The 23830-nt window shown below is 54.5% G+C and overlaps 1 protein-coding gene across 1 annotated transcript; it reads right to left on the reverse strand.

The window, feature by feature from the left end:
- Positions 1–398: 398 nt before the first annotated feature.
- Positions 399–17180, reverse strand: NCS1 (neuronal calcium sensor 1). The gene is made up of 8 exons (XM_071766031.1): positions 16752–17180; positions 4747–4771; positions 3436–3574; positions 3239–3317; positions 3028–3116; positions 2662–2739; positions 2194–2310; positions 399–1105 (listed from the first exon to the last, which is right to left on the reverse strand). Exons 1-7 carry the CDS (start codon positions 16813–16815, stop codon positions 2212–2214), a joined length of 573 nt encoding a protein of 190 aa, XP_071622132.1. The 5' UTR covers positions 16816–17180; the 3' UTR covers positions 399–1105; positions 2194–2211.
- Between the last annotated feature and the right edge of the window lie 6650 nt (positions 17181–23830).

Consider the following 23830-nt stretch of genomic DNA (forward strand, 5'->3'; position numbering starts at 1 on the left):
CAGATCCATTCGTACTTTTTCATGCGGTTAAAAAAAAAAAATGAAAAAAAAAAAGAAAACCAAACCAAAATGGCAAGTTTTGGTGCCTGGTGGTCTGCTGGCCCTGGAGAGGGCTTGGATTGCTTGGAGCCTGGGCTGAGTTTGCAAAGGGAAGGCTGAACAGAAAGATGCAGGGAAGAAGGAAACAGGAAGAGGAAAAGAAGCTACAGCATCCCCTTCAAACAGCAGCCAGCCCATGGAGCTTGGGATATGGGGAGTGGGAGGAGAGGGGGGAAGGCAGATTTTTGGCTTCATTGTTATTGCAGGCTCCCGGTGCCCCACAATAGTGTACGAGCATGTAAACCTTACAGACCATCACTAGGTGGTTGGACACACACACACACACACACACACCAGAGACTAAAACACAGCAGCAACATTTACAACAAATAAATAAGGATATCGATCATCGAGATAGGCATATAAAAAAAACCAAAAAAAAAAAACCAAAAAAAAAAAGCCTCACTTTTTTCCACCGAAGGAAAATAAAAAAAAACAAACCAAAAAATAAAAAGCACAATACTGTCTCACCAATAAAATAAAATATTAAAATAATCATATAATAATATATATCCCTAGTGAGCCAGGCAGGGCTGCCAGGGGCATCGCAGGTGACGTCGGGACCGTGCTCCCAATCTCTGCCCTGCACAGGCAGCACCCCGGGGTGCACGGCCCCCCCGGTACCTTAGGGCTCCATTTCCAGCCCAGGAGAGGACCACGCCGACACCTCTGGAGTCCCATCTGAAAAGCTAGGAATGGGGAGCAAAGAGGGAGGTGGGGAGGTGTCTGCCTCGGGCGACGCTCAAACCCATCCCCCCAGCTTTGAAGTCTCGGGCGTTCGCTGCCGCTGAGAGAGGGGTCTGTCAAGGGTTGTTTTGGTTGTGTTTTTGTTGGTTTTGGAAAAAGCAGAAGTTGGCAAATGGCAGCGGCTGGTTCAGAGTGCAGAGAGGGGGGGAGAGCTGGCGTTTCGGGGGCATCCTCTGCTGGCAGAACAGAAAGGAAGGCCGAGAGGGACAGGCAAGCTTCGGGCGGTCGGATGGCACGGAGAGCATCATCCCCCAGGCACCTGCAGGAGAGGGTGGGCAGAAAGAAACCAGGTGAGAAGGCTGGGCAGAAAGCCCTGAGGTCATCTGATGTGGCACCCACAAAATTGGAGACTTTGAAAAGCTCAGAGCTCCAGCAGGGTTATAAAAACCACGGTGGCAGCACACTGCCTGGATTGTGAGAACCCAAATCATAGTCATGGAACCATAGAATGGTTTGGGTTGGAAGGGACCTTAAAGATCACCCTGTTCCAACCCACCAGGTTGCTCCAAGCCTCATCCAGCCTGGTCTTGAGCACTTCCAGGGAGGGAGCAGCCACAGCTTCCTTGGGCAACCTGTGCCAGCATCTCACCACCCTCACATTAAAGAATTTCTTCCTAATGTCCAACCTAAACCTCCCCTCTTAACGTTTGAAACCCTTTCCCCTTGTCCCCTCACTTCACACCTGTTTACAAAGCCCTCCCCCAGCTTTCTTGTAGCCCCCTTCAGATATTGGAGGTCACCTTGGAGCCTCCTCTTGTCCAGGCTGAACAACCCCAATCCCTCAGCCTGGTTTCACAGGGAGGTGCTCAGCCCTCTGAGCATTTCAGTGGCTTTCCTCTCATCCCAACAGACACCATCTCAACAGACATCTCTGCACAGCCCCATGGAGCACGGTGAGGACCATGGGGTGGTCAGCCCTGCAACCCCCCAGAAGGGCATCCCTGACACCCCCATGCCAAACCCTGCCAGCTCCAGGGCATCATATAAGAAGATAGAATAGAAATAAAACATTTAATTGAATATCTGTGCAGAGCATCCCCATGCCCCTGGCACACCAGCTGCCTCCCTGCCTCCTCCTGCATCCAAAACCATGAGCTGTGCCCCAGCAAACACATCCCAGGGGGGCTTTGTGCTGGGCTGTGGTCCTGGGGTGCTCCGTGGGATGGGGATACGGGAAGAAACCCATCAGTATGGGGGCAACACTCTTGCCCCAGCCAGAGATGGGAAGGGGGTGCCCTTTGATGCTTCAGAGGAGAACCAGCCCTGTCCCTAGGGAAGGGGGGAATGGCATCAGTTGGGTGGGAGATGGGGATCTGGGGGGGCTGAACACCCCCATGCTGAACTCACCCCCGCTCAGCCCCAGGACTATACCAGCCCATCGTAGAGGGAGAGTGCCTGCACGATGGAGGGATCAGCCTTGGAGCCTTCCTGGAATTCCTGCAGTGTCAGCTTCCCATCTGCATTCTGCAAAAGAGGTTGGGTCCCAGCACTGCCTCACCCCCAGGAGGGAGATGCTGAGCACCCCAGGATGGGCACCCAGGCATCACCCACTCCTTCCCACACTCCTTCCCCTCTGTTTCCCCATCACAGCATCCACAGGGCAGCCAGGGCAGGGTGCAGTGCAACCTTGGGGACCCTCAAATGGTTATGGGGATCCTGAAGGGATGTGAGGGTCTGCAGCAAGCCCAGCAGCAGCTGAGACTTTGTATTCGTGGGGCAAGGAGGCACCTGCAAGAGCCAAGATGTGGCAAGGGGTCCCACAACTCCCTCCTAAACCCCTTGGTCCCAGAGAAAAAACCATTCAAGCATCCTTACTTTGTCCATCATGGCAAAAATCCGATCCACCCTCTTCTCTGGTGTGTTCTCCTCCTCAGGAAGCTCCACTGTGTTTCCCTGTGATGGCAGGACATGACCTGCTCACTTATCCATCTGTGTCCTGCCCAGAAATTGTCCCCAGACAAGGACACACATTTTGTTCCTCTCCCTCCCCAAGTCAGGACTGGGTGCAGAGGGCCAGAGTCACATTCCATGGCCAGTTCCTGACAGCAATGGCCACAAACTACCCCCAAAAAAGCCCAAGGAGGGACCTGGGGATGTTTCAGCATCCACCCTGCCCACAGAGCCAGGCTCCAGCCCAGTGGGGACCCCCAGCTCACCGTGTCCCTGTCACCACTCACTCACCACCATCTGATAAATGGCATCCACGATGTCCAGCATCTCGTTCCTCGTGATGTACCCATCGTTGTCCAGGTCATACAGCTTAAAGGCCCCTGCAAACCAGAGCAACACCGAGGTTTTTGGGACCACAAGGCCCCTATTAGACATGCACCCCATCCCCATCTCACCCCCTCGTAGGGCTGAGCCCACCCGACACCCCAGAGGGAACACCTACACCTCAGCTTCTCGTCCAGCGTCCCCCGGGAGGTGACCGACAGTGCCTGGATGAACTCCGAAAACTCGATCCTCCCATCCTGGGGGGGGGAGTGGAAAGGAGGGGGTGAGGATGCTGCTGCCAACCTCACCCCACAGCATCCTCCCTTGCCCCTGGCTCCCCCCCCATCACCCTCCCCCCTTGCCCACCAGATTTACTTTGTTCTCGTCGAAGACGTTGAAAACGAAGGTGGCGAATTTGGTGGGGTCACCAAAGGGGAAGAATTGTTTGTAGATCTTCTGGAAGCCAGCAGCATCCAGCTGCCCGCTGGGACAGTCCTTGATGAAGCCCTTGTACCTAAAAAGGGAGGGCAGAGGGTGGGCACTGGGGGGGTCTCCCCACCCAAGGCAGCCCCCCGAGTCCCAGGGAGCTGGGCTTGTCCCCAGTGCTGGAGATGGAAGGTCCCTGGGTGCTCCTGGTGGCACTGCCATCACCCACCTGCAACCCCCCCAGCCCTATGGGGTGAGGTCCTGAGGGACAGCACAGCAAGGGTGGCAGCGTGGAGAGCCCGGAGAGTGACAAAGGGGACACCGGGTGGTGCCACCACATTGCTCCAACCCTGCTGTGAGCCCAAAAGTGGCAACTGAGCCACAACCAGGGTCCTGCTGAACATCATCCAGGACCTGGGAGGGGCCAGGGACCTGCCACCCAGCCAGGAGCATCCAGGACAATCTTTTAAACCTCCTTTAAAATAAAAAAAAAAAAAACCCTCTGCACAGAGTCTCCTCCTGGGCTGGAGCTGCAAAATGCCACCTGGGAGGATGCAGAGGAAGGGACTCACGGGCTCCATGGGTGCAGGGACCACGGGGGGACCACGTGGGGACAACGTGGGGTGTGTGAGCATTATGCAACGTGTCACCCAGATCTGTCAGGCACCTGCTGCAGCGGGACGAGGGCTGGAGGAGGAGGAGGGGAAGGGGGTGGCGAGGTGGGAAACCAAAGTGTCAGTGCCATCTTTTTCAGGCTGCTGCAGCTATGACTCATTTGGAGGGGAGGGTGGGGAGGGGAGGATGGAGGGAAAGAGATGAAGACAGCAAACCCTGACGGGTGGGACAGGGAGATGAAAGGGAAGTGGTGGCTTTTCTAGGACGTCGCGTTTGGTGGGGCGAGAGCGTGCAAAAAAAATTAAAAAAAAAAAAAAAAACACAGCCCCCCCCACAGCCCTTGCTGCAAACACTGGGATGGCATCAGCCTCCTGCAGCCAGGGCCACAGCCACCAGATGGACTGTCCCCATGTCCCCACTCCCCTCTGCCACCCGGATGGGGAAGGAAGAGGTGATAGGGGCACACGGGCAGCCAAAGCCAAGGTGCATGAGGTGAGCAGAAAATCCCCCTCTTTTCTGGTGTCCTTTCTGTGAGGTTAAGCCCTGCACCCCAAAAGTGGGGCACCCTGAGCATCCCGGGGTTGCTGAGCACCAGGAGCTCCCACCCCCTTCCCCTGGCAGCTCCCCACTCTGCTGGACACTCACCACTGCTGCACCTCCTTCTCCGTAACTGCAAGAGAAAACAGGAGAGAAAGAGGGGAAAAAAAGAAAAAAAGGACTTTAGAGCTTTCCCAGCTGGTGTTTTGCACTTCACACAAGTGATTTCTCCAGGGGAAGGGGATGCCCCAGGGCTCGGTCACCCTGTTACCTGCAGGCACAGCTCAGGAATCCTCCTCCAGCCCAAGGAGGTCCATGGGGCCGGGGCTGAAGGCATCAGGGTCCCTCTCTCAGGCTCCAAAACTGAGCAGCCCACTAAGATGTTCTGCCTGTGCAGCACCATCACTGCAAGATGCTGCAGGGACTGAGCTGGTTCGTGCCTGGGAGGATCCAGCCCTGACCCCCCCCCTCCCCCTCACCTCCCCAAAGCTAAAACACCCCTGGAAACATCTGCCAAAACATCTGCTTGGAGAAGGCTCAGGAAAGGCCCCCCTGACACCAGGGCACCAACCAGCAGGCCAGTGGGGAGCCCAGTGCCAGTGGGGCACAGGGTGGGGGGGTGGCCTCATTCATAATTTCCTTTGCATCGTGTATATAAATGCTAATAAAAAAAAAGCAAAAGGTCTGAAACGTGCTGGGATAATGAGGTGGAGGGGAGATGTGTCAGTGTGCAAAAGGCTGATAAAAATAGAGACCCAAGACACAGCAACAGATGCCAATTATCTCAGATGGAAAAAAAACCCCAAAACCAAACAAAAAAAAGCCCCAAGCAACAAGAAAGGAAGCAATTTGCCCCCAGAAAGCTTTCTAACATGCCTGGCTGCTGGCAGGAGGGGGACACACACTGACCCCCACCTTGCAGCCAGCTGGGTGCTGGATCCTGCATCCCTGAGGGCACCCAAGGCTGTCCCATTGCACATGGGGTGGGGTCTCTGCACCCCAGCTCAGCGTGGGCAAAAAACAAAGCCATGCTGGTCCTGAAGGATTCCCCATCCCAAAACCAAGGGCTGCAGGGAAGAATCCTTGCAAAGGAGAGATGCTGAGGGATTCCTCCAACACAAATGGAGCACGGAGACTCCAGCCAGGATCCCCATCCCAAGGATGCTCAGGGATGCCCCAGGTACCAGCTCTGCAGCCCTGATCACCCACAGGAGTTGATGCAGGTGGGAAGAGGAGGAGGAACAGGAGGAGGAGGGTGAGGGGTCAGACTTCAGGAAGCCCTGGGGGCAGGTGCAGAGGCCCCAGGAGCAGAGGGCTCAGGCAAATCACCTCCTGCTCACTCTCTCGTTCAGCTCTTTCTCCCAAGATGCTATTTTCAGGCCCAGGAGCTGCCTTTTGACTTCAGCAGGAAACAATCAAGAAATCTGTGCTTTTTTTAGTGCAGGAGAAGTGCTGGGACTGACATGCTCAGGCTGGGATGGGAGGGACAGAGCCAGCTCCCCTTGTGCCCATAGGAGGGATGTGTAGTGCTCCCAGGAGAGGCTTTTCCAACAGAGGAGATGGCTCAGGTGCCAAATTTGTTAAAGTGCATCCCTGGAAAGAACCAGGCAAAGCCCATCCTTCTTCCAGCATGCTGGGCCCTTCCTCCACCCTGGGTGCAAGGTACAGCCACGGGGTTTGCCCTGGGGAGGGAACACAGCTCTACCTCCCAGCCCTTGGAAAACCACTCCTGGGTGCATCCCTTCATTGCCACCAGATCTTCCCTCTCCCCAGGGCAAAGTGTTCCCTGGAAACACGACAGCCTGGAGCCCAGCAAGCTGGGGCTGAGCAGGTACCTGCCAGTACAGATCCCAGATGGATGATGACTTCATGGCTGCCACTTCCCAGCCACTCCAACCTGCCTGGATGTCAACACTCCCGAGGGATGCAGGGACCATGCCACTCCCCTGGCCAGGCTGGGGACAGGGGACACAGGCAGGGACAGGGCCGTCCCTCTGCTCTCCCTGATCCATTCCCTGCAGAGCTCAGGAAGCACCTGTGCTGCGGTGCCTGCATCGCCTCCCTCCCCCACCACTGACTCCGGGGCGATGCTGAGCCGATGCAAATCGATTTGCAGCGACAGAAACCTCGGCCGGGCTCGACCCCGCTCCCAAGGACAAGGGGATGACCCCGCAACAGCTCCACTGCCGCATCCCACCGGAGCAGGACCGGGATCCTCCCCCTGCCCCCCGGGACCGGCATTCCCGCATTCCCGCTGCGGGGATGGGTGGCTATAAATAGCAGCTTGTTACGGGATGCGGCGATCCCTGGGATCCTTGGGGATGAAAGGCGCTAAATAAAGGCAGGGAATTAGCATCGCTTATGAACCAAACCGGTGGCAGAAGCATCGCGCAACGGGAGCCCCGGCCAAAGCACCGCAACCGCCTTCCCCTAGGGACAGCACCGGGAGGCAGCTCCTGCCAGCAGCATCTTTGTTTGTTCCCCCTGCAAAGCACAGGGAAACGCGGGCAGGAACAGGCAGCAGGAGCAGGAGCAGGAACAGGCAGCAGGAGCAGGAACAGGCAGCAGGAGCAGGAACAGGCAGCCCAGAGTAGCATCAGAGCTCCCCCCCCTCCCATCCCCCTCGCTGCCCCTTGGCAATGCTGCTCGCTCCATCCCCGCTCCCATCTCAGCTGGGAGGAGGCTTTTGGCCAAACGCCTGATGCAGACAGAGCCTGCCCGACGGGGCTGTGCTGCAAGCAGCCCCCCACCCCCTTCCCCCAGCAACCGGTACCCAAAAAATCCCCCTCCTCTCCCCCCAGCCTTCCATCAATCCCCAAGGGCCCCCTCACCACCCGCCCCTCCCGGGCCCCCTCTCTTCCCACCACCCAGCTGCCGCGGCAGCAAGAAAACAGCTCTGGTTAATCAGTGCTCAAGCTCCTTAATTTGTGTTTGCCAGGCAGGAAGGAGAGGAGGGACCCGGGCCTGCGAATCCCCTTCCAGCACCTTGGAATCCCCATCCATCACCCTGGCATCCCCATCCCTCGCCCCATCACCCTGCCAGCGGGGGAGCTCGCTGCTCACCAGAGCGTGGCTGTCAGGAGGTTGTCAGGATTCCCAAAAATCTGGAGCCCCCGGCCACGGTGGGATGCATGAGGTGACAGGATGCTCCAGAGCTTTTTTTGTGCTGCTGTCCCATCCTGCAGCCATTCCACCCTCCCCCCAAACCCTGCCTGCCCCGGGGCTGGGTCCTGAGCAGGATCAGGCACCCTCAGCCTGGTCCCCACACGCCAAGGCTCAGGGCTGGCCTGGCCTGGGCTCCCAAAATTCAAGAAGCACCATCCCCACATTGCAGCCAGCAGAGAGCCTCCACCAAGGCCCCAAATTTTCCCCTTTTTCCAGCCACTCCAGCAGCACCTTGATCTCATGAGGCCACAGGCTCGGGTGCCTTATCAGGGAAAGCAGGGTTAATTATTGCCAGGAATAAAGCAGCTCCCAGAGCTCTCCAAGCTCTGCCAGGTCCCCAGCTCCACCACCAACCCACAGGTGACTCCAGGGAGGCATGGTGGGGTCAGTCCTGCTGCAGAGGGCAAATTGGGCACCCACGGGTGTACGGAGTGGGTGTTCAGGTGTCAATCAGTGGGGCACCCAAGCACCCACTAACTGGGTACCCATGCCCAGGCCAGATGGGCACCCATGCAAAAATAAATGGGGTGATCATGCATGGACTCATCAGGCACTCGTGCAGAAATTATTTGGGTGTTTCTAAGTGAACTAATTGGGTGCTCATGCATGATTTCATTGGGTGCTCATGCATGAACCAGCTGGGTGCTCATGCATAAATTTTTTGGGCATTCATGAAATTACCAGGGGCTCACGCACAGATTAATTGAGCGCTCGTGCAAATTCACCAGGCCCTCCTGCATGAACTAATTGGGCACTGGGGGGTGAATTAGTGTCATTAGTAGAGAACAGACTTGTGCATGTACTAATTGGGTGCTCAGGTGGGGATGGATCAGGTGCTCATGCATAAATTAACTGAACACTGGGCATGCAGTGATTTGGGGCATGTGCACCCATGCAGCAATTAATTGTGCACCCATGCAGCAATTAATTGTGCACCCATGCACCAATTAACTGTGCACCCATGCACCAAACCACAGGATGCTCTCACACAGAGCAGTGTGGGATCCAGTGCAGATTAACTGGGCACCCATGCACAAACCAACTGGGTGCTGATATGTAAATTAATTGTGCACCCGTGTGTGTATTAATTGGGTGCTCATGCATGAACTGACTGGGTGCTGATGTGGGAACAACTGGGGTGCTCATGCATGAGATAATCAGCCCCTCGTGCACATAACAAGAGGCTCCAGGGTGAACCCCACACACCCTGCAATTTGTGAACACACTCCACCCCTTGCCTGGGCAAAATACATCATTAAGAGTTGTCTGCACATAAATCTGTTACAAAATCCACTCCCAACACCATCACAGTGATAAAATCCCCCAATTAGGAGCTTCCCCTTTCCCCTTGGCTGAGCTGCTGATGCATCTTGGTAGCACACATGTGCTTGCTCTGATTTCACTCCTTGTCCCTGGGACACAGATTTGGGGCTCAGCACCACAGCCCAAACAAACACCCCGAGCAGAATCAGCCCTTGGTCCCCAGAGAGTGACCACAGGGTGCAGGTTTCACATTTTTGCTCCTGCAAACATGGACCTGAGAAGGCCCCATCAGCCAGCACAGACGGAGCTGTTCCCATCACCTGCAGGGGGTGGAAGGGGTGAAACCCCCCCCCAGGCTGCCACTGGCTCAGTCCTTGCCCAGGACCATCTGTCACCCTGTCCTGAGGTCCCTCAGGTCCCCATCTGGTGATGGCAACTTTCAGAATATGCCACACGTCAGCACTTAGGCAATTTGGGTTCTTTGGCCCTGAAGACTTGGTCTGATTAAAAAAATCAGTTTTAACTCCACAGGGATGTCCTGGTTAAACATTACAGAGCACACCCTGCCCTCCCTCAGGGCTCAGCCCCAGCTCCGGGGCCACCAAACCACCCCAGGGACAGGTTTGCTCCTGCTCCCGGGCAGGCTCTGCATTTAAGCAGCATTAAAACACAACCCTGGCAAAACCCATCTGCAGCCACCAGGGTCACCCCCTGTGGAAACACCCTGCTCAGTGACATTTCCTGTTGCTCCTGGAGATGACCAGCAGGAGCTTGCTCAAACCACTGCGTCCCCATCTCACCCCCGTGCCCCCCAGCAGTGCCCTGGCCAACACACCAGTGGTGTCCCCATGCTGGTGCCATCCCCACGCAGGTCCCCATCCCTACAACATCCCATCCCATCCCTACAACATCCCACCCCATCCCTACAACATCCCACCCCATCCCAAAGGGGTGTCAGAGCAGCTTCACCACACAGGCACCAACCTGGCCAGAGCTTCCTCCTCCCTGCTGGGACATCCCCATCCCACGCTCACCCAGCTCCCTGTGCACTTGCTCTCTTTGGCTTCTCTCCCCATCACAGACATCTCCAGCAGGATTGTAGGTCCAGGAGCCTCCAAGATGTTGGAAGCAGCAGCCTGACAGCATTTTTGGTGTCATTTGTTACTGCTGAGATACGAAGCCCCACGCAGAGAGAACTGCGTGTGCGTTTGGCACCCTGCTCACCAGCATTCCCATTAGTGTTCTGTCTTGTTCCCAGACTGGATAAACAGGTCCACAAACAGTTCTGTTCTCATCTCCCCCCAGGGCTGGTACTGACAGGAAAGCCAATAGGCAGTTAAAATCCTTTTTAGACTTGATTAAATATTTAAGGGCCCAGCATTAGGCTTTGGATATTGGGTTCAGGGAAAAAGCAGCGGTGGCTCTTGGCAGCAAAGGCAGCAGAGGAAGGGCAAAGGACACTGCTTTCCTTTGGAAATGAATGAATCAGACAAACACGCCCAGAGCAGGAGCTGGTGGCTGCAGCAGCTCTGCCCCAGGCTGGGTTGGATCCCTGGGAGCTGGCAGTGATGCTCCACAACAGAGCAGAGCATCCCCAGCCCTGGCTGTATGGGGTGGCAACTGTGTCCTGTCCCCTGCCCAGTGCTGGGCCCAACCCATGGAGCAGTTCCTGCACCAAGCAGAGGAGAAAACTCTCCTCAGGACCCAGCACAGGCAAAGGAAGGGAAATTGCTGTGGTTCCACCATCAGAACCCAGAGCCAAGGGAAGGTCAGCAGGATGCTGCTGGGCCACCTCTGTCCCCTCCCCAGCTCCCCCACAGGATTGGGGCTGCACCAAGGGCTGCCAAAGCTCCTCCACACCTCGGACAACTTCACAGGGTCCAGCCATGGATCAGGAGATGCTGGAGAAACACAAGTTGGTGAAGCACAGGCACGGAGGAATTAAAAATGTGCCTTGATGGGAGGACAAGGAGCAGGAGGTGGGGAGAAAGCCCCATGCCAGGGCTGAGGAACCACAGCAGTGGTCACCATACCCTGGGCTTAACATTCCCCAGCCAGCTCTGCCCTTGGGCAGGCATTGGTGGAGGGCACAGACCCTTCCTCCCTTTCCCATCCAGCTCCCTAAAAGCTTCTCCCGGAAGCTGAAGAGGGACAGAAGGAACAAAACGACCCCAAACATCACCCCAGTGGTGCAGCGAGCGCATTGATGGGCTCCTCCCTGAAGCAGCCACCTCCTTTGATGCCTCCAGAGCCTCTTGTTTCACAACCTTAATTATAGCAGCAGCAGCAAAGGTCGGGAGAGTGGTTAAGCAGATCCATTAACATGTCAGGGGATAAATGAAATGTGATTCTTCTGATGCTGGAGCAGCAGCAGGCAGAGGCTGCTCCGCTCTGCCACAGAGGGAGCCCGAGGGGCCCTTGGTCCCATCTTCCCTCTTCCCATCCTGGCATTGCAAGCACCTCCCAGGGACCACAGGAAAACCCCAAAACTTGCTTCTGAGACCCCAAAATTCGCTTTGCTTGCGTTTACCTGCAAAGCACCAGCTCCACGAGCACATGGGATACCCAGACATGAAATTCACTGGGAGTAGGTTGGGGTCTCTGTGGGGAAAGGGCTGGAGATGCTTCCAGACCCCCACATCCCTCCAGAGGCACCACATCAGGTCCCCATCGAGCTCACAAGAACGGGTCCCACAGGGATCCCCCCCTCCCCAAGAGGTGAGTGCAGGCAGCTGCCAGACACAGGCAGAGAGCTGCATTTGGGGGATTTGGGTATTATTTGGGTATTTTTCCCCCCCATCCCTCACTGCTGAAGGACAAGGGGTGCAGAAGGGCCTGACCCGAGTGCTTCTGGATGAGCAACAGGAGGGATTTCAACACCACCCAACCTGGCAAAGAAACCCAGCACCCGGGGCCACACATTTCGGAGCCTAAAAAGAAACCCAGGGCGGGAAGGCACAGAGGGACCTCCTCTGTTCTGACCTCTCCTCTGTTCTGACCTCTCCTCTGTTCTGACCTCTCCTCTGCTCTGACCCCTCCTCTGCTCTGACCCCTCCTCTGCTCTGACCCCTCCTCTGCTCCTGCCCATCATCCCGACCTATCCAAGCCGGTGCCCCCATGGATGAACCACCCCCCTTCTCCTGGCTGAATCCTGCTATCCAGTGGGGGAATTTCCCTTCCTCTCCCGCAGGATCCGTCCCGCCGCCGCGTACCCCCCCCCTCACCCCCCCGCAACTCCAAATCGATCTGTTTGCAGTTTGCTCTTAAACGAATGCCCATTAATTCAATGCATTTACTGTCGAGCAGCAGAGCCAATTTTGCGGCTTATTGTAAAAGAGCAGAAAATGATGATGCCAGAGTGAGTTTAAGATCCACAAAATAGATCGCAGTGGGTGGGAAGCGGTTCTGGGGAAAAGAGCAGCTTCCTCTCCCCGCACCCACTCCGCAGCCCGGGGCCTCCCAGTGCCGTGGGCGACGTTTTGGCAGCTTCACCCTGGCTCCCACACCTTCCCTGGAGCCTCACCCTGGTCCCCAGAGCACTGGGACCATCATCCCAACCCCATCCGTCCCCAGTCCCAGCAGCGATGCCCTGGAACCTCCGTGGTTCCCAGCACACCCGGCTGCACGGGTGTTGCTGCAGCTGGCATCAAAAAAAAAAAAACTTAGTGGTTGTGGACCTGGGAAACAGCTTGGAGAAGTGAACATTGAAATCCAACTCACCCCAAAATGATCAAAAGAACCCCCAACAAAACAGCTCTTCTGAAACAACCGGGTTCTTGCTCCTGTTTCATGGATTTTAGGGCTGCCAGTGCTGCTGCTGCTGCCAGAGGGATGCTGAGCACTGCATTTCTCCAACAATTTGTCTCCCAATTCCTCCACCAGGAGTCCACATCAAGCAGTTTTCACCCACAACACATATTTTTCACCCACAACTGCACACGTGCACTTGATACAACTCTCTGCAGGCTGCAGGGAGCAGTGGTACCCCAGGACCTTCCTAAATCTCCATTTTAGCAGAACCCTTGGACTACAGCCCCCCAAATCCCATCATGGCCCTGGGCCACCAGCTCATGGCCCAAGTTAAGCCCAGGCTGAAGTCCCAGTTGAAGAGGGACCAGCAGACACAATCCAGGGAAAATAGAGGTTCCTTCCAGTCTCACCTCCTGGGACAAAACACAGAGCCCAAAACTGTGTCCCTGAGCAAGGCATGGGGAAGATTAATAAATTAATGATTATAAAGCACTTTAAGAGCTTTTGGATGAAAGGCTCCATGGAAGTACAAAGAATTACATAATTTATTATTCATTATTATGATTATCACTCAGTGTTGCCTTCTCCTGCACACCCCTGTTTGGCACCAGCCCCCAAGGAAGGTTAAATCCTTGCCCTGTAGCTGGGTTCTCCCCACCAGCACCTGGCAGCCAGGCCAGCTTGGTGCTGATATTCCTAGGAAGTCAGGTGCCTGGAGATACTGAATGGTGATGGGTCCAAATCAATAGGATTTGGGCAGCCAGGACTTCAAAGAAACCCTTTGAGCCTTTAGATGTCCAAGTGCCATTAAAATCCGTGCCTGAGAGTCAAGAGTAGGGTGGGAAGGGAAGCCAAGAGATGAGGCTCCAGGCTCCTGTCCTTCCATTTCCAGTTCCTGACAGGATCTGGTACAACCTGGTAGAAAATCCTTCTGACATCTCACAGAGATGACCCTGCAGCCCACCAGTACCAGCACCAGCACCATCCTGCACCTGCCCTGCCACACAAAGGGTCCCACGTCCCCCTCCTGGCTGCTCCCATCACCTGCTTGCCCCAAGATTTCTGCAATTGAGACACGGCCAGAGAAATACCAAAAATCAGGAGATTTTTGGAGACCTAATCAGGAGATTTAGAGACCTAAAGGAACAGGGGACAGTGGTCAGGGGATGCAAGAAGCCACCAGGAATGGAAAGTGCACTGAGGGGACACGGCATGGTCCTCCATGTCCCATGGATGAGTTAAATCTGCAGAGAAGCCACGTGGGGCAGGGAGAGGGGGTGACATCTCCTCATCCCACTGCAGAACCCAGAAGGGGCTTTATGTTATTTGTTTTGTTTTGTTTGGAAATGACACAAACAGAGAATGATGCAACAGGAGGAAATGTCACCGTGGGAGAAACTCCTCATGTGCCACAACCACAGCTCACGCTGCCACAGGAACCTTCCTGGGATAAAAAGAGGTCCCCTCCTCAGCTGTCAGCTGTGGGCTCCTGGAAACATCTGCCCAGATGTGCTGTAACAGCACCGTGCATGAGGCAGGGCCAGAGGTGGCTGGGGATGGTGGCAGCCAGCGTGTGGGGATGGCATCAGGGATGCTCTTTGAAGAGCTGATCACCAGGAATCCACCAGAAAGGTGCCAAAACACCACAGTGCTGTGGAATAAAACCTTCCCCAGGCAGATTCCCCAGAAACTCTGGAGCATGCCATGGATCTGTGAACACAACTATCCCCTGCCTGAGCTGGTCCAGCAGCCTGATCCACAGAGGTCTGGACCAGTCCCTCCTGTGCTCAGGACAACCCTGCACTCCTACCTCCATCCTCTCTGCCTGGGTTCCCCAAAATGCAGGAGGAAATCAGTATCTTTGCAACCTCCCAGGGTCTGAAGAGAAATCAGAGGCTCTCAGAGGTGCCTGGGAGGGCCCTGCAAAGCGCTTCACCAGACAAGGGAACGCGCGCTCGCCTTGACAGCTGCAGAAAAGGGGCAGAAATGCTCAGCAAAAGTGATTAATCCCAGAGATGAGAGGTGGAATGAGGAGGGATCAACAAACAGAGCCTGGTCTTAGAGCCAGCTCTCCCTGACAGGCATCACACCATGTGCTGCCAGGGCACACTGGGGTGCTGCACCTCTCCAGCCACGTGAAGGGCCACGTGCTGCCCCGTGGCACGGCTGCCCAGGAGCTGCTGCTTCACCTGCACGGACACACAGGTCTGGTGCACCTCAAAAAAAGAGGCAGCAAGAGGCCTGGAGTGGGGAGAAAACACCCTGGGCAGGCTAGGAACTGATCAAGAGAGTGGTCAGAGGATGGGAGTCTCTTTGGAGGGGGTGAGGTGGAAAGGGGAGAGCAGCCAAGAGAAGGGAGTAAAAAAGTTTGGAATAAAGTGCTTTGAAATGCCAGGACTCTCTGCTGGACCCGTGAAACAAAAGGGACATCCCTGTGCCTCTAGTTTCACCAGCACTGTTTGTTCAGCTGCTGGTAAGACATGGGGCATCACTGCCCCTGTGCCCACTGCTGGGGGTGACACCTTCCCTGTGCAGGGAGAAGCCACCCAGGGGTGCAGAGAGCCCAGAAGGCAGCAGAGCGTTGGCCAAGGAGGCTGCACCAGGCTGGGCTCTTCCCAGATCTACCAGAGATGGGATGGTCCTGGCAGCTGCAAACCCAGCAGGATGGCAAGAACCAAACCCAGCACAGCTGCACCCACCTGGGCTCATCTGAGGGCTGCCTGCCACAGGCACAGCCACATTCCCACTATTTCTTCCTCCCAAGCCACTTGGAGGAAGCCCAGCTGGGGAACCCCAGCCTCTCCTACCATCATTCCCAGTTGGGCTCTGCAGAGATGCCCCCCCTGCAACCTGCCCTGCTCGCTCCCCGTGCCCCAACAAGAGAGCAAACCCCTCGTGTAGGGTTGTGCAATGCACCAGTGTTGCCTCTTCTCCATATGGGAGAACTTGCTGCATCCTAATCCATTGCCTTTTTGGGTAAGCACTGCCGTGGGACTGCAGCAATGCCAGTGGGGAGAGTCCCAGGTCTGCTGCAGGTTAAAAGATCTCTGGAAAAGCAAAAGGGGGAAGATCTCAGAGCTGCCAGAGGAGAGGCAAACTTCAACCACCAAAGCCTTTGTTTTGCTTTGTGCATCCTCCAAAAAAAAAAAAAAAACACCAATCCAAAACACCTGATCTTGCCAAAGCTCGGGCACCAGCCACGTTAATAAGATTACAGCAGAGGTTCAGACAGGAAAGCCACTCACTCAGAAAACCAGGTTATTAAACCGAGACCGAGATACTCCTAGAAAAATAGGGAACTCTCTGGTGCTTCACCTCTCTGCTTCAGAGCGTAATATCAAAGCAAACCCCTCCAACTAACACAGCCAAACTTTGGAGGCCACCCAGATGGGTTCTGCTCCCCGTTCTGGCAGAACCTGCCTGGCTCCGGGGACACCCCCACGGCCGGTCCCTGGGCAGAGGAACCTCGGGGCAGAGAAAAGATGCTCTGAGCAGAGGCAGGAAGGGGGTCAGGAAAAAAAAAAAAAATAAAAGATGCATCACCCTGGGTGGGCAGGATGCGGCCCTTGTCCCACCGTTACTGAAGACTTAGAAGTAGGCCACAGAGATTTCTTTTTTTTTCCTAAGAAAACACTGCCTCCCTACCCCTCTCCATGCCTCTGCTGCCTTGTGTGTGGTTTGTTGTTTTTTTCGGTTTTTTTTTCCTCCTCCCTGGCTAATCTCGGAATTCTTGCAACAAAGCCCGGCCGAGCCTGCGCCCTCCCCCGGGAATCGGCCCCGGGGAAGCCACCGCTCCAGGGACAGGGACCAAGAGGGGGGAAAGGGGTGATGGAGAATCCATTACCGACCCTTCCAACCCCCACCAACCCCCGGAGCCTCTCCGGCAGCATCCCCGCAACCCCCCCTGGCCCCCCCATGCAGGCCCCTTGACTCACAGTAGGTTTTCCTGGTCAGCTCCTCCACAACTTCAGGCTTCAACTTGCTGTTGGATTTCCCCATGGTGGCCTCACAGCGGGGGCATGGAGGGCAGGGAAGGGACGGGGGGGTCCGCGGTGCCTCGCTGGCAGCTCCCGGCCGGGCTACATCCCGCGGCGGGGCCGGGCAGCTCCGCGCAGAGCCCGGGGAGGAGGAAGAGGAGGAGGAGGAGGTGGGGGGGGGAATTAAAGGAAGAAGGTGGGGAGGGGGAAGGAGGGATGGAGGGGGGGTCTTTGTTGGCGGGGTTTGGCCGCAAAGGCTGCCGGCGCGGTGCTGCAGGGCGGCCCTGCGTGTGCGGGAGTGTGTGTGAACGTGTCCCCGGTTACACGCACCCTCTCCCCGCCCTCCTCCTCCGCCGCCCAGCGCGGAGCGGCCGCGGCCGCGCTGCTGGGGCGCGGGGGTGATGCGGAAGAGAGGAAAAGGAGGAGGGGGGGGGGGTTGCGCCCCGCCCCGCGTTGCGGGAGGGAGGGAAGGATGGAGGGGAAGGAGAAGGGAGGGGGGGGGGTTAAGGCACGGCCCCGCCGCCCCCCCCCCCCAAACCGCGGGGGCAGCGGGTGGGAGGGGGATCCCCAGAGCCAGCGGGATTGCCCCCCCCTCCCCATCCGTAGGGATCAATGAGGAAAATCCGGAGGAAAATGTCGGGGGGGTGATGCTCGGCCGGGGGTCCTGCCTGGAGGGGTGATGGGCAGCAGGAGGAGAGGGAGAGGGGGGTGGGAACTCGCAGGCTGAGCTCAGGGCCTGGGGATGACCTTGGTGGGACAGCAACACCTTCAAGAGTGGAAGAGTCTCCCCCAGCTGAAGGGGGGAGGGGGGGTGTGTCCCTCACCCCAGGATCCTCAGGGCTCTTGTGAAGCCTTCACTTGCTCTCTGCAACCTAAAACCAAGAGCAATTCCTTCCAAAACCCCGCGGATTGAGCCTTCAGTGGGTTCGTGGTGCAGCAAGGGAAACCAAACCGGTGCTAAAAGCAGTGGTGTGCAGCCCTTTCCCACCTCAAAACCGTGCAGGGCTTTATCCCTCGACAAAACCTCCCAGTGCATGTGTGCACACATCCATTAGCTGTACTGATGCACACGATAAATCCAGTTTTCTTCCCTCCCCTGTTGCAATGAAGGCCTCAGCAGAGCTGCCCGGGCACGCCTGGGCTCCTATGGCAGCAGCCAAGGAAGGAGCAAACCTGCACTTGGATACAGCAAAAAACCTGTGGGCAAGGCTGCAGAGAGCACAACACAACCCCCCCGAGGTTATCTGCGAAGGAGAGGAGGAGCAGGGTTGCTACAGCCCTGGTCTCTGCCCCTTTTTTGGTGTTTTTTGTTTTTTTTTTTCCTAACCAGCAAAATGTTGCCTGATCCTCACTTCTCCAGGGACACATTCCCCGGGTAGATGTTTCTCAAATGCAGAGTCCTGCAGCCTTCCCCAACCAAGCAGAAGAATAGAAAAACCCCATCACCACATCCCAGCTTGGGCACCCAGCAGCAGTACCCCTGGGGGAGAAGCAGCAGAGAGAGATGGGGGATTTGGAGCACAAGGTTGCAAGAACTCAGTAAAGCTCAAGCTCCTCTCCAGCATCCATCACAGTTGCTAACAATAGTTTGACAGCTTTTAGGGACAGAAATCCACCTGTGACTCAGGCATAGGCCTCACCAGACTCCAGTTTGGTTCCCAAATCCACTGCAATGTGCCTTGTGCAGCCCACTCCTTAACTGCCCCTCAGAAAAATACCAATTTTTGCCTTTTGACTGCATTTGTAGTCCTGGAGATGTAACCCTGTCCCACACCTGGCTGGGGTGCCAAGGGTAACATCCCAAAACTTCCCTGGCATCCCAAACCTTCCCTGCACAGCACAGGCATCTTAGCACAGGCTCTGCTGATGCAAAACTGATGTTAGAGGGATTTAATTCTATTTAAAACTGTACCTTGCCTCCACCACAGGGAACACTGAAGAGAGAGCTCAGATCACACAGATGAGAGGAAAAAAGTAGTTGGAAACTGTGCAAGCCAGTCACTTTCTCTTCCTAATTATTAGTTTCAACCCCATTATTGCTTAAATAACACCACCAGTGGCATTTTCTGGGAGGCAGTGACTTTTCTACAGCCAGAGGAACACAGCCCCAGCCAGGAAAAAGACTCCTGGGGCTGGGCTGGCAGGATTGAAACCTGAACAGTGACTGAGGCACAAAACAATCCTGTGCAGCTGAATGCACCAAGGAAAGAGCTGAGCTGGTCACTAAGAGAGGAAAAGCCAACACAGGACCAGCCCTTGAGAGCAGTTTTGCTTTTCAAGCCCCTCTGCATCTCTCTCCCATGGCAGATCCTCACATTTCCCCCCTCCCCAGCACAACCCAGCCCAGCCCCAGCCTGTTTTTTTTTTGGTTTGGTTTTTTTTTTTGTTTTTTTTGTTTTTTTTTTTTAAGTGACTGCATGTGCTGCTGGTGGTGCATCCACCTCCTGTTCAGCAGATTGCAATGTGCTGTCAGGGAAATGATCCCTCCCTGGCCAGGATTTGCTTTTGCCACCCCAGTCAGAGTGAGGGTCTTGCTCATAGGGAAGCTGTTGCCTCTCCAGCCAGGCCAGAGGTTGGGATGGGACATGGGACACTCCATGCTCTGACTGTAAAAGCTGGGAGGTAACGTGGGCTGTGCAGCCACCTCTGTGTCTGCAGAAAGCTCTTCTTTCCTCAGATGTTGACCTAAAAGTGTTTTAAGGAAACCAGGGAGCTCTTTCTTTCCCCAGGACGCAGCGGATCTGCCAGGCTCGGCCACGCAGCTTTTTGCTCCACATGGGTTCACCACCCTGCCTGCATTTAATAAGCATCCTCAGATGCCATCACCAGGGTTGTTCCCCAACGTGTCCTTGTTGATTTAATTGTTGGGATTAGAGTCACCTCAGGGGAACAGCTCTGCGTGCAAGCACGGAGCTTTCGTCCCCCCTCTCTAGCACGCTCGCTCGCTTTGTTTCATCACAAAAGGTCTTTATTTCCTCCCTTTCTTCCTCCCTGATGTGCTCAGCCCTAAAAAAAAAAAAAAATCAGTGGTAAAACATTGCCAAAAGCACAGCACCCTCTGGACCCCCACCTTGAGCCATGAGTGGGGCTGGAAATTCGGGCTGGGGAATATGGGATCCAATATCCCAGACTTGCACTTTCAGATCGATGCAGGAACTGCTCTGGGAAGGGGAAGAAAGAGGCTCAGTCCATCCCCTGCCTCTCTCCCCCCTTTCCCAGGGCTGGATGAGACCCCAGACAGGCTCCACTCACACCAACCCCTTTTTCCTGGTGCATCACTAAACCCCCAGACCCCCCCCATCTGCTACTGCTCTGGGGTCAGTGTTACCCCCAGAGCCATCAGCTTGGGAACCTCCCCCTTGCCAAAGGTGAAGCAAGGAATCTGGTGCTGGAAATGGCATCAGCAAAGGCAAAAAGCCTCTTGCCCAGCAGTGAACTCACCCTGCAGAGTGCAGACAGCCCATACTTTGTGCTCTTTCATGGAAAAGTCAAGTTCTGCTAAAAGCTTTCTTGTGCCAAAGCTGGGCGTTGGTCAGCAGGGGAGTGGTGAAGCCTCAAAGCTTAGGCTGGGGAAGGAGCACACACACACACACACACACACACACACACAAGATTAATTCTATCAGCTACAAAAATAGTGGCTATTTTAAGACTGATGCTTGAGTGATCTGACTCAGGCAGAAAAAGAGCCAAAGAAATTATTGGCATCAGAGCTGGCTGCTCCACCAGACAAGTCGTGGTCACAGCTGGCAAAGAAAGCCAGCAAAGTAGATGTTTTTTCCCAGCTTTAAAAAAAAAAAAAAAAAAAAAAAAAAAAAAAAAAAAAAAGAAAAAGAAAAAAATGGGAAAGAAAAGGCAAAAAATAAAAAGAAGAAAAAAAGAAAAAGAGAGCAATTATCTTCTCTTCTCTTACAACATCCTGGTACACCAGACACAAACAGGGACTGCAGGGACATCAGCTGGTCCTGGGGACATCTCTTTCCTGCCTGGGCTTCTCAGGCATCACCCTGATCTAGGTTACAACAATTTTACATGCCTGTATGATTTCAAGACTGTGGGCAGCTTTAAATGGGATTTCAGAGCTTTGAGGTCACCAAGCAGAGCATTCCTGAAGCTCTTCTAAGCTTGACAAGATGCTGCTCTTGCTTCACCCCTGGTTTCACTGCCGGCCACCAGGAGCACCAAGTGCTGGCAGTGCCCTGCTATTTTGATAGCTGAGCTATGTTCAGCTAAGTAAGAAACCCTCAGAAATGGAGATTTATAACCCAAAACACCCTGATGGCTCCAACTCCAGCAGCCTCACTGGCTGACACAGTTAGAAATTACTTCCAGCCAGCAGAGCAGTTTATTGCCAGCACATAGCACGGGAAAACACAACAGAAACCAAACTGTTTGGGGTAAAGTGGCAGCAGAAACAGGGCCCTCCAGGCTCTGTCCCGAGGAGACAGAAGTGCAGATGTTGAAACAGCCACCAAACCCAGAGGAAAAGCCTGAGAATCAAACATCCCAGGCTGCAGGACCAGCTCTCTGTCAAGGCCGAGGCGTTGCGCGTTGCCGTTGGTTACGCTGTGAATTGCTCTGTTCAGTTTGAGTGTCTTTCCTTAAATATTGCATTCCCTTTCCAGCCTCTGGGGCTGCAATTCTAATGGGGGAACCTGGGAAAGGTGGCTGAACACCTGGGCTCTTCTCCCTGTGCCATCACAGCTGGCTGAGACCAAGCCAGGCAGGAGGAGGTGTTGCCATGGGTGGCACATCACAAATCCCAGTTGGCAACTGGGAAACCACCACCTTCTGCTGCTCCTGCAGCATGGGAACCACAAGGCTCAGCTTCAGCCTTCAAAACAAGGCTTGAGCCCAGAAAACCAGCACCACGTTTGTTCAGGGACAGAAAATAAATAAAAAAAAAAGAGTCCTGGTAACAAGAAGCGAGGGAGCGCCGTGCGGTTGTGTCTGCGGGAGATAAGATCAGAGGCACGGAGGCAGCAGCAGCTTTTGCAGCAAAGACACCCTGCAGGATCCACCAGAGCTGAAGGAGGGGCTGGATGCACTCTGCAAGGTTATTTGAGCACCATTCCCTATTGCTCCAACAGATATTTTTTTAGTTTTACTCCAAAACCAACCAACCAACTCTTTGAGACAAGTATCTAAAATGCCAAGACTGGGATTAGAACCAGAGTATTGGTTTTTAATTTTTTTTTTTTTTTTTAAATATATACATAAGAACCTTCAAAAGGAAGGGATGGCATGCAGCTATCAGCTGCTTTCCTGCCCAAATCTTGGCTCTGAAGGCAGCTCAGGGCTGGGGTCCATTTGATGCTGAGCTCTGGCAGGGGTTGCAGGGCTGTGGTGATGCTCACAGCAGGAGCCAGCCAGCCCTCAGCCTCTTCCAAAGATAACTCCTGAGTCATGTAAGATTGCCAGGTTCTGGGAGCAGGGAGCCTGCTTGCTGCCAGGGCTGCTCACTGCTGACCTGCTCTGCTTTTCAGATAAGATAGAAACCACTCCAGCAAACTTCACAAGCAACCTGTGCTGTCAGCAGTGGGGGTTGTCCAACCAAACCCTGCCCTGCAATCATTAAAAAGATAAAAAATAAAACCCACAACACAAAAAACCCACTAAAAACACCCCAAACCCAACAACAGAACCAACCAACCAAAAAGCCAACCAAACCCACTCAATACATACAAAATCACCTCATACCTATTTTTCAAATTTCATCTCAGGAAGAGGCTGAAGTGTTGTCTCCCAGGAGGATGCTCTGATTCATGGCAAGATGGGGGCATTGTGTGCTTGGTAAATCCCAGTAAATATTTCTGCTCAGTTTTCCCAACAACAGCTGAAAACCTGACTGACCAGGAATACAGATGAGGGCACACGTGTACCAGCTGCTTTTTCACTTGGTACTTTTATGCTCCTCAAGCTCACCCAAGGCATCTCCAAGGTTTTAAGAGTAAAAAACAAAACAAACCCCCAAACCAGAAACTCTGGAATACACTTCACAGAGGGATAAACCAATGGAAAAAATCCTGAGTCAGGGATTTCACCCAGTTCACAGCCCACAAGGGGTTGTTCCCTACAGGATATTTAGCAGTGATTTGCCCAGCCTGGTGTTGATTATCTAAAGCAAAACAGAACTGCAGCAGTTCCTCCAGAGAGATTGCAGGCAAAGCCATCTCATTGGCAAAAGGTTTTTCCTTAACATCTCAGTCTCTGCTCTCATTTTTTCTCACCTCTCCACAGCTCAGGCCTGATTAATTCCCCACTCATTTCTGCAGTTTCCCCCCTGCAGCCATTTTGCAGTGTGCTACATCTTCTTGGCTCTCTTTAATCATCACTTACTCAGGTTTACAGCTTTAATTCTTCTCATCTTCTGTCACTGCCCCTTTCTCTCTCCTCTCAGTGGCTGCTCATGTGCTTTGTAGCTCCTCCTGTGAGATCCATCCCAACTGGAACAAGTTGGGCTTCTCCTAGGAGCTGGAAACCAAAACCTTCCCAGCTGGGCCAGGTCTGGGATGCTTTGTGCCTTCCCAGAGCTCCTGCAGAACCCAAGACCCACAGCAGTCCCTGCAGCCAGCAGTGTGGGCACACATTTTGGGGTATTAGGCTGCCCAGGGGATGCTGTGCCACCCTATAAAAACTACTCAGACAATATTAGAGGATCAGAAGCCCAGAAGTGTCCTCAGGGACCAAAAAAATACCCCTTATTTTTACCTTTTACCATGCTGACCGCTCCTGCCTCACTGGGAGTCTCTTGCCAAGCTGAGTGCAATCATCCCAAGAAGGAGTAGGAAAAGAATCATAGAATCATAGAATCCTAGAATCCTAGGGATTGGAAGGGACCTCGAAAGATCATCTAGTCCAACCCCCCCTGCCAGAGCAGGGCCCCCTAGAGTACATCCCCTAGGAACGTGTCCAGGTGGGTTTTGAATGTCTCCAGTGAAGGAGACTCCACAACCCCCCTGGGCAGCCTGTTCCAGGGCTCCGTCACCCTTACAGTAAAAAAATTTTTTCTGATATTCAACTTGAACCTCCTATGC

Source organism: Heliangelus exortis, chromosome 22 (assembly GCF_036169615.1).
Source record: "Heliangelus exortis chromosome 22, bHelExo1.hap1, whole genome shotgun sequence".
Taxonomy (NCBI): Eukaryota; Metazoa; Chordata; class Aves; order Apodiformes; family Trochilidae; genus Heliangelus; species Heliangelus exortis.